The following is a 15,657-nucleotide window of genomic DNA, read 5'->3' as shown; positions in this document are numbered from 1 at the left end:
TAGTATTTGTCTGTCTGTGAGTGGCTCATTTCTAGGGCACTATTCACAATAGCCAGGGCATACAAACATGTTAAATGTCTATTACTGGGCCGGGCCGGATGGCTCATACCTGTAATCCCAGCAATTTAGGAGGCCAAGGAGGGCAGATCACTTGAGGTCTGGAGTTCAAGATCACCCTGGCCAACATGGCGACACCCATCTCTAGTAAAACTACAAAAATTAGCCAGGTTTGGTGGTGCACGCCTGTAGTCCCAGCTACTCAGGAGGCTGAGGCACGAGAATCGCTTGAAACCGGGAGGTGGAGGTTGCAGTAAGCCGTGATCACGCCATTGCACTCCCACTTGGCCCTATCTTAAAAAAAAAAAAAAAAAAAGAAACAAAGAAAGAAAAAAGAAAATATAGTCTGTCACTGGATGAATGGATTAAGAAGATGTGGCATACACATGATGCAGCTTTAAGGAATGAAACCCTGCCATGTGGGACCACATGGATGAACCTCGAAGGTTTTATGCTAGGGAAAGTGAGCTGGGCTCCAAAGTACATAAACTGTAAGATTTCACCTCTGTGAGGTACTGAGAAGAGGCAAATGCTTAGAGACGGAAGGTAGACTAGAGATCACCAGGGGCTGTGGGAAAGGTGAGAAAGGGAGTTACAGTGTGAGGGACACAAAGTTTCTGTTCGAGAAGATGAAAACTTCTGGAAATGGATAATGGTGAGGGTTGCACAACAATGTGAATGTACTTATGTGTCAGTGACATGTAAACTAAAAAGGGTTAAAATGCGAAATGTCATGGTGTGCATATTTTACCACAATAAAAAAAGTTGCCATAAAGAAAAAAATCATAGGAAAACATTGTAGCATTTTCATTTGCCCTTGTTCCACCTTCTCCCTGACCTGGTGGCGGCATTGCACCCAGCAGCCTGCATCCCCCGTGTGGAACCCTGGTACCTGGTTCCGGAAGAGGCAGAGCAGAGCTCATTCAAAAATCATGGTTTTCATTGGTTCTAACCCGTCTAGGGGCTTCCTGAAGGACAGAAGCAAAATGCTCCTCTCTGTTTGACCTAACAGGGAAGTCAGGGCAGAAAAATCTTGGGCAGCTCCTGAAAACCTTATAAGGCAAATCAAAAAACTGCAACTGCGTGAGGCAGAAACTACAGTTGAAACCTGTAGCAGATAACCCAAAACCTGGGGGATAGGCTGGCGGACAGGCCATTTGGGAAATTAGATCATTCGGAAGCAGTCCTGTACCCTGGGGATTGTCAAAAGCCAGGTGCGTGCCCAGGATTGGATGCATGCTCAGAAAAGACCCGAGAAGACCCTGAGCTTTCACCAGCTGATCTCTGGACTCAGTCTAAACAGGAAGTGACAGCCAAGACAGAGGGGTAAGTGGCCTGGCTGAGGTTTGAAGGAGTGCTGCAGCCCAGAGCGAATCCACAAAGGCTGACAGAGGAACTTTTTGCTTTTTTTTTTTAAGCTCTGGGCTGTCAAGGAAATTGCTGTCAAAATACAAGCCGAAAACAAACTAAAGGAACAGAGAGTTCAGTGGCCACACGTGACAACGAATGCAGGCTCTCCCAAAAGAGTTTGGAAAACCCTCTAGACAAATCAATGACTGCAGCTTTCAGAAATCAGCAACTGCAAATCCTGGAGAAGGTAGAGGATCTAATTTTCGGTGTCACCACATTACCACATTCAAAGACCTAGTTTTCAGCAGCAACAAAAGAATCCAAAAGCCTACAAGGAAACTTGAAAGTATGGCCCATTCAAAGGAAAATTGCGAACTGACAACTCAATGGTAGTTTCTCAAAAAGAAGAGTGTTTCCTCCTGTTCATAGAGTTGGAGCTATAAAATGATATGAGGAGAGAACATTCCATTGTGCTCAACATTATGAACACCATGGTGACCTTTGAGACAGCCATTTCATTGGGATTTGGGGGACAAGAATGAGTTTTAGGATGAATAGGTGATGAAGTAATGACAAGTGTGGAGAACTCCAAGTTTCATTGTGAATGGAAGGAGATAAGGTAGTGGGTGCAGGGTAATATGGAGAAGACGGAGGGTGCTTTGAGCGTTTGATTGTTGATTTTTATCATTACAAGGTTTTCATGACCAGTGCGTGATTTAGTGCTATTGGAAAGATGTATTTGGAAGGACAGGTTGAAGTTGACAGGGGCAATCAGGAGAGTAAATGTATGATGGATACTATAAGATTCCTGGGAAGATAGGAACAGTGAGATTCAAAGCACACATTGAAGGATTACCCGGAAAGAGCAGGAGGGACGTTCTGTCATAAATGGAGGAAAGGCAACAACTTGTACCTGTACATGCAGGTAGGTGTTTACAATTGCTGGTAGGAAATGGAGAGAGTCCTTCCTGAGGTCTTGGATTTTCTCAGGAAAATAGGAGGTGCGGCCAGCTTCTGAGAGTGAGGGAAAGGAGAGCAGGGGTTTCCAGAGTCGTACAGTTGTATAATAAACGGTCATTACAGGTAGTTGGAGAGAGAGCTGGTTGGGAAAATACAGTAGACTAACTGACCCCCATATAGGGCTTGGTTGGGGTTGATGTCTACGATTGTCCATGGTACTGGTCTCCGGACTCATCTGACTTTTCCCCAGTCCTCTGCTGTTTCTTGACTTCAGGCCTAAGTTCATCCGGTCTTTGATAAGGGAACGTTTCTGGGTTGGATGACTGAGCAATGCTAGCGTACTCAGTTGAAGCACTAAATACAGGGGCGTGCACACATTTGCAGGTGAGGGGAGTGCACTGAGATAGATCTGCATTTGAGGTGCTTGTGAAGACATCCAGGATGTACAGAAGGCAACTGGATGTTTCAGTGTGGTGCTCAGCAATTACTTTCAGACCAGGAATACACGTTTGTGAATCCTCTCAACAATCAGTCAGACGAAGCCATGAGTGTGAGTTAATTCACCCCAGGATGTAGGCAAGATAGCCTGTAAAGAGCTGGCCGAGGACCAAACCTAGGGAATAGGAACACTGAAGAACACAGGGAAACAGAAGTCCAGGAAGGAGATGGAGAACGAAATCTCTGAGGAACAGGATAGTAACTAGGAGAAAAAGTAGAACCACAGACGTGAAGGAAGGAGGGAGGGTGATGCTGTGGAGATGTAAGGCCAGATCATAAGGGAGAGAGGAGTCCATTGGGATTCATTAGTTAGGACATCCTTGTTACCTTATGGATACCTATCAGTTGGGACAGCTCGGGGGCCCACATGAATGAAGACAGACTACATGAAATTGAAGAGTGAGGAAGAGAAGTCCAGGGTACTTCATTTAAAAGGAAATGAGGAAGAGTTTGGTAGGTAGAGCGGAAGACAAAGGAAGGTTATTTAGGTTGAAGGATACTTGAATACATTTTTAGAATCAGGAGAAGGAGACCTTAAAAAGGGAGAAAGTGAAAACACAGGAGTGACAAACTCCATTTTTATCATTCTAATCTCTTATTCTCAGAGCAACCCTCCAGGGAAGGTAGTAGTATCGCTGTGGCAGCGATGCAGTTGGCAGAGGTGAGACAACTGCAAGGGAGAATTTCAGTCACTTGCCTGTGGTCACACAGCTAGTAAGTGGGATCCGGGACTTGAACACAGTTATAACTCCAAAATGGTTGCACTCACCAGGGTAACTTGTCACAGATACCTCGAACCTTGTTCTTTCTTGGAAGAAAAAAAAAAAAAAAAGAAATTGACATACTAGACTCAGTACATTGTTTAAACATTTACCTTCTTAAAGAATCCTCCCCGTACTCTAGTAAGTAATATGTGTTTCACCCTTCCTGGAGTGTCTGTTAATCCCAGGCACTCAGTTGAATGTTTCATATTCATTGTTATTTCATTCCCACGATGTCATGTCAAAGTAGAAGTAATTACCTCGAAGATGAGGAAATGAAGTTTCACAGTGGTCACAGCTCTTGCCAAACTACCCGTTAACCATTGATTTCTGCTTCTCATCTCCCAAAAATACATCAGGTTATCAGTGCTTGTCAAAAGTCTCAACCAATTAGTGGACATGAATGTTACTCATGTACATTTGGAAATAAATAGAGGTAAGTGTACATAAAGTGGACGATAAATGGTAGTTTTGAAAAAAGACTTTGTTGGCATATAATCCACATGCCATAAACTTCACCCATTTCAAGTGTACAATTCAGGTGGTTTTTTTTTTTTTTTTTTTCATTCTGCATATTCACAAGGTTCTGCAACCATCACCACAATCTCATTTTAGAACCTTATAATCACCTTGGAAAGAAGCCCCATACACATTAACAGTCACTTCCCACCCTGTTCTCCTTCTCCAAGCAAATGGAAATCAAATTTCTTAGCCCGTAAGTTTACATATACTGGACGTTTTTCCAAATGGAATCACATAATATGTGGTCTTTCGTGATTTTCTTTCATGGGGCATCACATGTTCTAGGCTCATGCGTGTTATGGCATGTATCAGTATTTCATCCCTTGTTGTTGCCAAGCCACACTCCCCTGAATGGAGAAACTAAATTCCATCCGTCAGTTCATCAACTGATGGACGCCTGCGCCACTCACAATCTTTGACCACTAGGAATAATGATACCGTGTATGTCTGTGTACAGGTTTTTGTTTGGACATAGAGTTTCATTTCTCTTTTGTAGAAAGCTAAGAGTGGACCTCCTGGGCCATATGGAAATTCTGTTTCTGGTACTGAGGAACAGCCAAATTCTTTCAAACCAGGCTGCCCTATGTTATAGTCCCACTAGCAATGTATGAGGACTCCAATCTCTCCACATCCTTGTCAGCAGTTGTTATCGCCTGTCTTTTTTATTCTTGTCATCCTACTGAGTGTGAAGTGGTAGCTCATTGTGGTTTTGATTTGCATTCCCCTACTGGCTAATGATGATGGTAGGTGGCTTTTCGTGTGCCTATTGGCCATTTGTATACTTTCTTCGGCAAAATGTCTATTCAGATTCTTTGCTCCTTTTTGAATTAGGTCATCATTTGACTGTTGATTCATCAGAGTTCTTTATATATCCTGGATACATCTACCATCAGATGTATTTTCTACGGGTTGTCTAAAAGTCCACATTATCTACTTTTTTGTTTTGTTGCTTGTACTTTGGTGTTGAATGCAGACACACACAAAAGCCTTTGCCTAAAGGAAGGTCACAACGTAAGACTTACGGAAGAGAAACGTAAGATTTAGTCTTATATTTCCTTATAAGAGTTTTATCACTGTAGCTCTTATATTTAGGTCTCCGATCTGCTTTGAGTTAACTTTTGTATGTAGTGTGAGGTAAGGTCCAATCCATTCTTTTGTGTCTAGCGGTCCCTCATCATTTTGTGAAATTACTTTCTTTCTTTCTTTTTCAATTGACAAGTAAACATTGTATATATTTATGGTGTACCTCAGGATGCTTGATATCTGTATATGTTGTGGAATGGCCAAATCAAACTAATTAACGTATTCCACCCTTCACATATTTATTAGTTTTTTTTTTTTTTTTTTTTTTTTTGTGGGTAGAAAGACCTAAAAGCTACTGTCTCACGAATTTTCAAATAACCAATCTATTGCTATTGAGTATAACCACTATGACTTATAATAGCTCCCTTGAACTTATTCCCCCTGTCTAACAGAAATTTTCTATCCATTGCCAACACTCCCTATGCCCCCCAACCCTTAACCTCCGGTAGCCACCATCTGTACTCTCTGCTTCTGTGAGTTCCAATTTTGAGACTCCACATATAAGTGAGATCACTTGCTATTTGTCTCTCTGTGCCTGGCTTATTTCACTTGACCTAACATGCTCCGGTTCATTCATGTTACCACAAATGGCAGGATTTCTTTCCTTTTTAAGGAGGACTCATGTTCCTACCACGTACCCCACAACTCGGGGAGACAACGAGGCTCCGCCTGAGTTCCTCCTCCTGCCAGTAGGCTGAGACAGGCGTGTGGCTCGACATGTCTCTTTCTTCTGTCTTGCAGATAGCTCTCTTCCATTGCATTAGGTCCAATATCTTGGAAACCATTGTCATCTCGGTTCTTTCGTTGCTTTGCAGGGGAAGGATCAATGTGGTGTTTTTTCCTCCAATGTAGCCAGAAATGCAATCTCCTGAAACATAATTTTTAATATCCCATATTTAGCAAGATCTTATTCAGGTTGGCAGAAAGAAAATGGGAAAGAGAATGTTCGTCAAAGTGTCTCTAGGAAAGATTTTCCAATGTGCAAGAAGATATACTCAGGCCAGACGGGTTTTCCGGTGGACACCCTTGTGCCTGCATGTGATACTGGAAACACTTAGTTTAGAGATGCGAATGCTAACCAACTATCTCCGGGATGCCGGGAGCAAGCTCCCTGGGTCTTCTAGAGGCAGGAATTTGCCACCTTGTGATGATGAGAGTTTATCTCAGAGACCATGCGGCTATAATTTGGTTTTCCCCAGCTGGTATCTGCAGCTCCTCCCAGCTGTTAACAATTTCTCCAATGTCCACTCGTGGGTCCGAAGTCACTGTTGCTTGCATCTTTTACAGCCTGACCCATGAGAATGGCCTTCACTCACTTCAAGTCTACTATTTAAGTGAGAGACAGTGATGGCATCAACCCCACCAACCGCACACCTCACATTGGGAAGAGCATGCAGACTGTGATAGTGGCTCAGAGTCAAGTGTCAGGAATTGTGGTGGAGTCACAGAAATTGTGGTGCCATTCCCAGAAAAACCTTGATCCTGGTCATAATGGAGGAGGGGAAAGGTATTAGGGTAACTCATTGAGGCATTTACTGCGGAGTCCCAGGCAAAAGTGATAGGGTCTAGGTCCCTTTGGTCCAAATATCGGGGTATAATAACATAAGTTATATTAGGAACAGTGGGTGACATTTCTTGACAATTTGACGCATCAGGGCATGGAGCTCTATATTCTCCTTCCAGCACTTCACTTAAAATACTCAGTAAATTAAGATATATGTAGTTCTGTCGCCGTTGTACAGATGAGGAAACCAAGGCCCAGAACAGTATACTGACTTGTCTGACAAAGGGTGCCCTATCGCTGTGCTCCTGCAGGACCGTGTACTTTGCTGACCTGTGCCCCCGTCACACAGTTTTGAATGGAAAAGGCTATCTCTGTTCCTCACGCCATACATTGGGAGATGACAGTGTCCAGGGAAAGTTGGAACTTAATAAGGAACTGGAAGGCCTATGTTCTTCCCTCCTCCTACTTTTTTTGTAGCTGAATTGCTTTTATGCTCAGTTTTTACATCAGAGAAATGTGGATGTCGGCTCCTGAGATAGTGGTCCTGGAAGTACTGCCTACACCTCAGGCTGTGTGCAGTTAAGACAAAAGCTGCATTTGGATTTTTGCTCAAACAACAACAAGAAGAATAAAAAGGGCTCATATGCAGTAAGTGCTTATATAGGCTAGGCTCCATCATTCCTTCATGGGCATGCTCTCACTGAAGCCTCACAGAGAAGGTGAATGCAACTTTTAAAACTTGTTGCCATTTCAGGCAGGAACAAGTAGCAGAGTTGGGACACAAGCCCAGGTGGATATCCGTTCAAAGCCTCTGTCCTCAAAATAAGTGTTTTCCAAACTGTGATATGCAGGTCGTTTGTGGCCATAGGCACAAGTGTATTGGCACATAAAGAAACAACGTGGGGGCTCATGAAATAGCAGAACATCTAATCTGCGGTCGTTTCAGATTTTTACAGGAGGCCCGCATCATGGTGGCGTGCACTGGGCAGCTGGCCACAGGATCTCGGCCAGGGACGAAGAGCTGCTTTTGATGTGAGGAGGAGATAGGGTGAAATGCGTACAGAGTTGGATGAATGAAAACAGAGAGGGGCCAGGATGAATGGGGCAGAAGTGCCTGAGAGCTACTTTTTCCCCAGTCCTTACTGACCATGGTATCCAATCACCCTGGCTTTCCAACTTCTTCCTGCCACCTGCCCCCTTGGCATCCATGGGCTTGGTCCTTCCATTATCAGCGTCTCAGTTTCTTCCTCCACCAGTTGAGATTAACAATAGGTGTTCTGAAGGATTTTAGTGAGAAGTAAATAAAGGAACACACGTGAAGTATTTGTGAGAGAGACAGAGTCCTTAGGTCTCTTTCATGTTTTTCATTTTCAAAGGTACATGTACAAATTATGTGTCACACCTGTAATCTCAGCACTCTGGGAGGCCGAGGCAGTCGGGAAGCTTGAGCTAAGGAGTTTGAGACCAGCCTGGTTCACATGGCGAAACCGCGTCTCTACAAATAATACAAGAGATTAGCGGGCTGTGGTGGCACGTGCCTGTAATCCCAGCTGCTTGGGAGGCTGAGGTGAAAGGATCACTTGAGCAGGGGAGGTGGGGGCTGTAGTGAGCCGAGATGGAGCCACTGCACTCCAGCCTGGGCACCAGAGTGAATATCTGTCTCAAAAAATAAAACAAAATAGTAGAAATTATGTATAATAATAAACATTTTCATTACATCTATTTCTAGTTATGTTTTATGACCAGTGATATTGTCTTCCATTTGGTTTCATGATGGGAATTTTCCTTTTAAACACATTTCCAAGTCTTTCCTTGACGCTTGTCAGAAAGGAAACTCACCTTCTAGTCTGGAGTTCATCCTAAGATGTCGTCTGAAGAGCCAGCATACAAACAAGCGGCCTTTGTGGATCGGTGCCAGATGTGCTCTTCCATTCTACTGAGAGGGGGATGTTTCCATTCCCTTCCCTGTGGTATTCTATGGAAGAGCTGAGCTGCATTCTAAGAACCTTGCTTGAGCATCTTTACCCAACTCCACTTTTTGTCCATAGCCTTAAGTCCTTCTTACATTCTGTTTGACACATTCCAAACCCACTGTAAATGCTTGTGGAATGGATGAACAAGTGAACAAAGGGCTTAAAAAGGATAGGGGAAGGGGCAGTCAGTGGCATGGGGCTAAGGCAATCCAGCATATGCAACTAGCAGGAAGTTAACGATTTCTGGTGGGGTCAGAAACACCTGTGGTCCCGAAGATAATAAGACTTCTACCCTGGGGTGTGTGTGCGTGGGCATGGCCAAGGTCGGCTCCAGGACTAACCAGCCAGCCCCCTTCTGACTGTCGTCTTCCCTCCATACCTCCAGTCATTCATTTAGTCTGCTCTTGGTCTTGCTCAGATATAGGAGTCAGTCACCTATTTTGTTTCCTTATTATGTCTTCAATCATACACAGCTGTACACAAACAATATGTGACCCGTTAAACACATCTGAGTGGCCACCATGTGGGAGAACGGAATGAAACATAACCAGCTCCCTAGGAGCCCACTGTGCCAGACTGTATGGCCACAACAATATCTCCCATCTCTCGTGCTGTGATGAAAGTTGCCCCGTTCACACCGAGACCTGAGATTTAATCTCCCTCCCACGCTTGAATCTGAAAAGGCTGTGACTCACCTCTAATCAATAGAGTATGACACAGTTGACTCAACATGACTTCTGAGTCTTGCCTGTGAGAGGTGATGCAACATTCACCTTGGATACGGAAAAGTGCTGCTTGGAGCCTGAGTCATGAGGTCGGAAGCCTGACTACTGGGAGGCCCACCCTGCTGTGAGGAAGCCAAAGGCCATGGAGTGGTAATACGGAGGCCCTCCACTCGCCAGGCCTAGTCTTCCAGTCCTCTCCGTGCGGGCACCAGGGATGTCAGTGAATGAGCCTTCAGATGGTTCCAGTCCCCAGCCAGTCAGGTTTCTGCAGCTGAGGTCCCAGACTCATGTGAAGCTGGCCATATCCACCGTGCCCTTTCTGAATTCCTGCCTCTGAAATTCCATGCATATGATACGACGCTCGTCATTTTATGGACTCACTGGGGGGCCATTTGTTACACAGCAAGAGGAACAGGAATGCAGGACACCCTCCCCTCCCCCCACCCCCACTCAAAGCCATTCCTTCTCCATAGAGTTAAACCCTAATCTGATGCTGGCTTAAATTATTTCACTGCCAATTCTTCATGGTTTTCCCATGTGTATGGACGCCCCTAAACAATGCAGTTTCATATTGTCTGGGTGCCTTGATAGGAGGAGTTTTGGGGGCCTGAAATTGAGAAAACAAGCATTCATGGATCAGGTAGTCAAGGCAAGGCACTGTGTTTACCCTGAGAACAAACACTCTGTTAGCTGTTAACATTCTTGAGGAAAGAGCAAGTTGAGGAATCGGGTTTAATCTACTCGATACCGGTTATACAGCGAGCAGGCAGCAGGTCCAGGATTCAAACACAGGTAGTGTGTCCCCAGAGGCCAAACGTGTAAACCCTCTGCTAATTCCCCTCATCAAAAGGTAGGGGACCCTGGGGAAGTTTTCTCTACTACAAAAGCCAGAGTCACCACCACCTTCTGAAGTAATCTGAGACCAAGTAGCTTCAAAAACCAAGCCTTGCCATAGCCAAGCCGGACTTTATAGACACACCAACACACATAGTTTCCTAGAAGGTATTTACTGATTTCTATATACTTAACACATGTACAAGACAGGTATTTCAAAAGATTAAAGAGGGCATACAGTGCGCAGATGTCTTTCTCATTCCTGTGTGCACAGATGTCTTTCTCATTCCTGTATCCCCATTTCCTTACCCAGAGACACTTTCCAAACAACAAGCGAAATAGTAACAGCTTTTGGTGATTAAGAGTAATGAGGTATGTAACACGACCAAATCTTGAAATATATCATTAAAAAACCAGTAAATAGCGTAACTCGAATCTAAGCAGTGAAAATATGAACGTCTACCTAAAACTCACAGGTGCGGGAGCGCACGCACACCATAATCAATGGAAGGCGTCCTAGCACATGTTTACAAACTGGTTGTGTGTTGCCGTCCTACACACCAGACGCAAAGCGCTGAAAACAGCAAGCCTGTTCACAATAGCACCAGGAAGGTACAGTACACAGGAATCATCTGCAGGTGATTTGTGACAACTGTAGGCAGAACAGTAAAAGCGAGAGATACAATGGATGGTTTGAAAAATCAGAGACACTCTTCTTCCTTATCGAATTGCAAGATTAACGTTGTACTACACAGACAAAAGTGTGTTCAAGATTTGGATCGTAAGCGAGTTCACTGAAAACTAGCGGAGGGGAAGGGCAAATACTGGAAGGGAATCCACGGTTTGACCAGGCCAGAAACACCTCTTTCACAGCATGGGATCTGTGCAGGTACTCGGACGCTCCCCGCAGGGCCGCCCGGGCCGGTTTCAGGCGGGCTTGCGGCCCCAGTCACTGCTCCTGTTCGCGGCGACAGGCAGGGGCTGACTGGGAGGACGTCTTGTGGATGGCCTTGTGCTCCTCGGCGGCCTCCTCCCCCGGGTCGCCACCGCCGACCTCCTCGATGACCACGCTGCGCACGGTGCCCTCGTCCAGGCAGTGCGGGGCGACGCCGTACACGCGGGGGTCAGAGACAGCTGCGTGGAAACTCTGCACCCCGCACCTGCTGCAGAAGCTGTGCAGCGCCGGGTGCGTGTTGGACCGATAGGTGACGATGCTTTCTGCGCCCTGGAGCAGCGTGAAGCGCGAGGCCGGGACGACGAAGTGGCGGTGCTGCTTCTTCCTGCACAGCCTGCAGCTGCAATCCACGACGCGCAGATCTGCAGGGGCCCAGACCGCAAAGCGGACCGCGCCGCAGTGGCAGCCCCCGGTGTGATGCACGAGGCCCGGGTACTCGAAGGTGTCCAGCAGGACCTTGGCGGCGCCCTCGCAGCTGAGGCCCCGCAGCTTCCTGAACGTCTCCCAGCGCTCCCGCTGTGCGCCCAGGTCCAGATCCTTGGGGGACGGGGCGGGCCCCGGCGGGTCCGGGGGTGGCGCGGAGGGCAGCAGGTCTCTGGGGCCCGCCTTCCGGACCCGCCGCCAGCGGCGCTTCCGTCGCCACCTACCCAGCCACCTCTTGGCCGCCGCGTGGCTCCCGACCCCGACTTGGACCCGGGGGTACTGCGCGCGGCTGGCGCCCGTGACCGCGATGGCCGCGCAGGCGGCGGGAGGATCCCCGGGCCGCTTTCGCCTCCGCCGCTGAGCAGTGGCGCGGTTCCTCACTCTGCCCATGGCGCCTGCAGCCTCCGGAGCGCGTGCCCACACCCCACCCTCATTTCCCCGTCAGTCGCTGAGCAGCCTCCTTGCCTGCGCCAGTAGGATTGGCCCCTTGTTGAATGCGGTGTAAAGAGACCCTTCCCTTGACCCTATCACAACAGCCTTCGCTGGCCTGAAAGGCAGTCATGAGGCATTCAACAAACACCTGCCGGGCACCAGATACCCCACCTGGGCGCTGGGATGTGGAGATGCGTCAGGCTTTCCAAAGCACTCACATTCATTTAGGATCAGGTGTATGCAAATACAGTCCCCAACACCTTGGGACACTTTGCTCTGACAGAAATAAGAACCAGGGGCTCTGGGAACAGAGAGGAACGCCCACACACTGTAATTGGAGGGGCGTGTGGGAGGGGCACGGAAAGACTCTTCTAAAGTCTTCTTGGGGGCTTGATTCTTTTATTCGGCTGTAGCGTTTTATTTTTCTCGTAATTTTCGTTGCGATGAAGTCCTCTTTACCTAATGTTGACATACCTACTTCTGCTGTTTTAATTAATGTTTATCTGATGTGACTTTTCCCACCCGTTGTATCCTTTTCATTTACCCAGGGCAACCGAAGTGGAACTGAGTTTCATATAAACATGGGATAGTCAGACCGTGTTTCTCACTGACTCTGCCAATATCTACCTTTTCATACATGTTTCTAGTTCATTTCCATGATCTCTGGGCTAGTGTTTAAGTCCACAGATTTATTGTTTGTTTTCTTTTGTTTCCTCCGTGTCTCGGCTAACCAAGACCTCCTTTTTTTGCCCTTCTGTGGCTTACGTGTACACTTTGCAGGATTTATGCTGATTTCCGAAAGTGTTTTCGAGTGTTTGGCTTTGTAAAATTGTCTCAGTGGTTGCTCTGGGATTTTCAATGTGCATATGTGACTTACCACAGGCTCCTGGTATCCAGTTCTCATCACTTCCATTGAAGTGTAGAAGCATCAGCCCCTTTTAGCCCCTCTGCCTTCCTGCTTATAGACAACGTTGTCTGGAGTATGGGATGGTTTCATAGTTTTTGCTTTAATCATCAAACATGACTTCCACAATTCACAAGGAAAACGGTGGCTTAGTGTTTGTCCCCTAAGGGTGTTTTTTCTTCTGGTCTTGACTCCTTTCTGATAGATACTTCCAGAGGCCACCTTTTATTCTTTCCTCTTTTGTTTCAAGCACCTACTCTAGCCATTCTTTCACCGTGGGTCTGCTCGAGACAAAATGCTTTCCTTTACCTGAGAATGTCTTGATTTCCCCTTCATCCATGAAGGATGGTATCACTGGATACAAAATTCACAGCTGACAGGACTTTTGTTCAACATCTGAAACTTTTCAGGACACTTCCTGATGACCCCCACTGGTCAGAGGAGACATTTGCCCTCATTAAAACTGGTGTTCTCCTATAATCAATGAACCACTTCGGTCTTGCTGCTTTCAGTGATTTTATCAGCTTCAAAAACTGACTATGATGTGTGTGTTGGTGTGAATTGCTTTGTGGTTGTCTTATCTGAAGTTTGCTCGTTTTCCAGAATCTATGGGTTTATGGTTTTCACTAAAATTTGGATATTTTCAGCCTTCTTTTCTTACACTCCTCTTTCAGTCCACTCTCTACTTTTGGTACTCCAGTCGTAGGGATATTGGAACTTTGTTATTGTCCTAACTTCGCTGAGGATCCATTCAGCTTTTAATCAGTCCACGATCTCTCCCTCTCGCTCAGGCGTAGTCAATACTATTTTCTGTTTGTTTGTTTTGTTTCTTGAGGAAGAGTCTCGCTCTGTCACCTAGGTTGGAGTGCAATGGCGCAATATCCGTTCACTGCAACCTCTGCCTCCCGGGTTCAAACGATTCTCCTGCCTCAGCCTCCCAAGTAGCTGGGATTACAGGTGCCCGCCACCACGTCAAGCTAATTTTTGTATTTTTAGTAGAGACGGGGTTTCCCCACGTTGGCCCGTGGTGATCTGCCCGCCTCGGCCTCCCAAAGTGCTGGGATCACAGGTGTAAGCCACCATGCCCGGCCGTCAATCTTATTGATTGGGCCTCCATTACGATGATGGTATCTTTTGTCATCACAGGTCTCTTACCGAGTGCATCCAGCAATGTTTCCAAATTCTGTTATTGTTTTCGTTTTTTGTTCCATCATTTCTTTTTTATACATCTTCTACTCATTGCTGAGATTTTTCCATTTTCTAGTCTGGTTCCAGACTATTTGCAATTACATAATGAAGCATTTTTATGATGGTTGCTGTAAAATGTTTGTCAGATAATGGCAACATCTGCGACGTCTGTATGTTGGTACCACTGGATTCTGTTTCCTCATTCAAGCTGTGTTATTCCTGGTTCTTGACATGGTGGGCTATGCTCTACGGCATACAATGTATTTTGCTTGTTACTTTAGGAGTCTCTGGACAGGAGACAAATATTTGATGTTAGAAGTCAGCTACTTTCTTTAGGTTTAGCATGTAGATTCTGGTGTCCATTTTTAGGTTCTGGGATTTTTAAAAAGTTTATTTTCAGAGCATTTGCGATGCTATTTTTGTGTGTTTGGCTTACCTGCCGACACAGCAGCCCCAACTGCTCCCTACTGGTGGCATCTGAGAGGCAGAAAAAACTAAAGTCCACACTTTATTCCAGATTTCCTACTTCCTACCTAATATCATTTTTTTTTTTCTGTTCCAAGATACCATGCAGCCTACCACACTACATTTAATCATCATGCTGCCTTAGGTTCCTCTTGGCTGGGACAACTTCTCAGACTTTGCTTGTTTCCATGACCTTGAGAGTTTTCAGGGTCACTGGTGAGGTATTTTCTAGAATATCTTTTTTTTTTTTTTCTTTTTCTTTCTTTCTTTCTTTCTTTTTTTTATTTTTATTTTTTAATACAGGGTTCCCTGCTTTGTCACCCAGGCTGGAGTATGCAACGGCAATAGTGGGATCTCAGCTCACTGCAACCTCCACATCCCAGGTTCAAACGATCCTCCTCCCTCAGCCTCCCAAAGTACAAGGGACTACAGGCATGCACCACCATGCCCGGCTAATTTGTGATTTCTGTGTGTGTGTGTGTGTGTGTGTGTGTGTGTGTGTGTGAGTGTGTGTGTTTTATAGAGACAAGGTTTGGCCATGTTGCCCAGGCTGGTCTCGAACTCCTGGACTCAAGTGATCTGCCTGCACCGGCCTCCCTAGAATATTTTTCAACTCAAGTTTTTCTAATGCTTGTCTCATGATTAGACTGATGTTGTGAGCTACCAGAGAATCACCACAAAGGTAAAGAGCTGTTTTCGTCTGATTGCATCAAGGGTACATAATATCAACATCAGTTTTGATTGTGTAAGTTGACCTTGGTCACCTGGCAGAAGCAGTGTTGGACAGAGTGCTCCCATGAAAAGTTGCTCTTTTAACCCCTGTCCACATGCTACTCTTTGGAAGGAAGTCATTAAGCGAAGTTCACACCTAACTGGTGCTAAGCTTTAAATCCTTTCTTTGAGGCGGAGTATCTACATACAGTCTTTGGAATTCTCCTTCATGGCACAGCTATCTATGCTCCTGCATTTATTTCCTTATTCAATCATTTACGTATATCATGATACTTTCATGGATATTTACTT

General features: G+C 45.8%; 1 protein-coding gene across 1 annotated transcript; it reads right to left on the bottom strand.

Annotated features, from left to right (window-relative positions):
* Positions 1–10,434: 10,434 nt before the first annotated feature.
* On the bottom strand, positions 10,435–12,050 carry LOC112130999 (centromere protein V-like protein 1). The gene has a single exon (XM_054544217.2). It carries the CDS (start codon positions 12,033–12,035, stop codon positions 11,217–11,219), a length of 819 nt encoding a protein of 272 aa, XP_054400192.1. The 5' UTR covers positions 12,036–12,050; the 3' UTR covers positions 10,435–11,216.
* Positions 12,051–15,657: the final 3,607 nt, after the last annotated feature.

Source organism: Pongo abelii, chromosome X (genome assembly GCF_028885655.2).
Source record: "Pongo abelii isolate AG06213 chromosome X, NHGRI_mPonAbe1-v2.0_pri, whole genome shotgun sequence".
Classification (NCBI taxonomy): Eukaryota; Metazoa; Chordata; class Mammalia; order Primates; family Hominidae; genus Pongo; species Pongo abelii.
This window is presented reverse-complemented; position numbering and strand designations above follow the sequence as displayed.

Bases quoted from the DNA above. Each gene is read 5' to 3' on its own strand.
- LOC112130999 (XM_054544217.2), bottom strand. From the start codon at position 12,035: ATGGGCAGAGTGAGGAACCGCGCCACTGCTCAGCGGCGGAGGCGAAAG.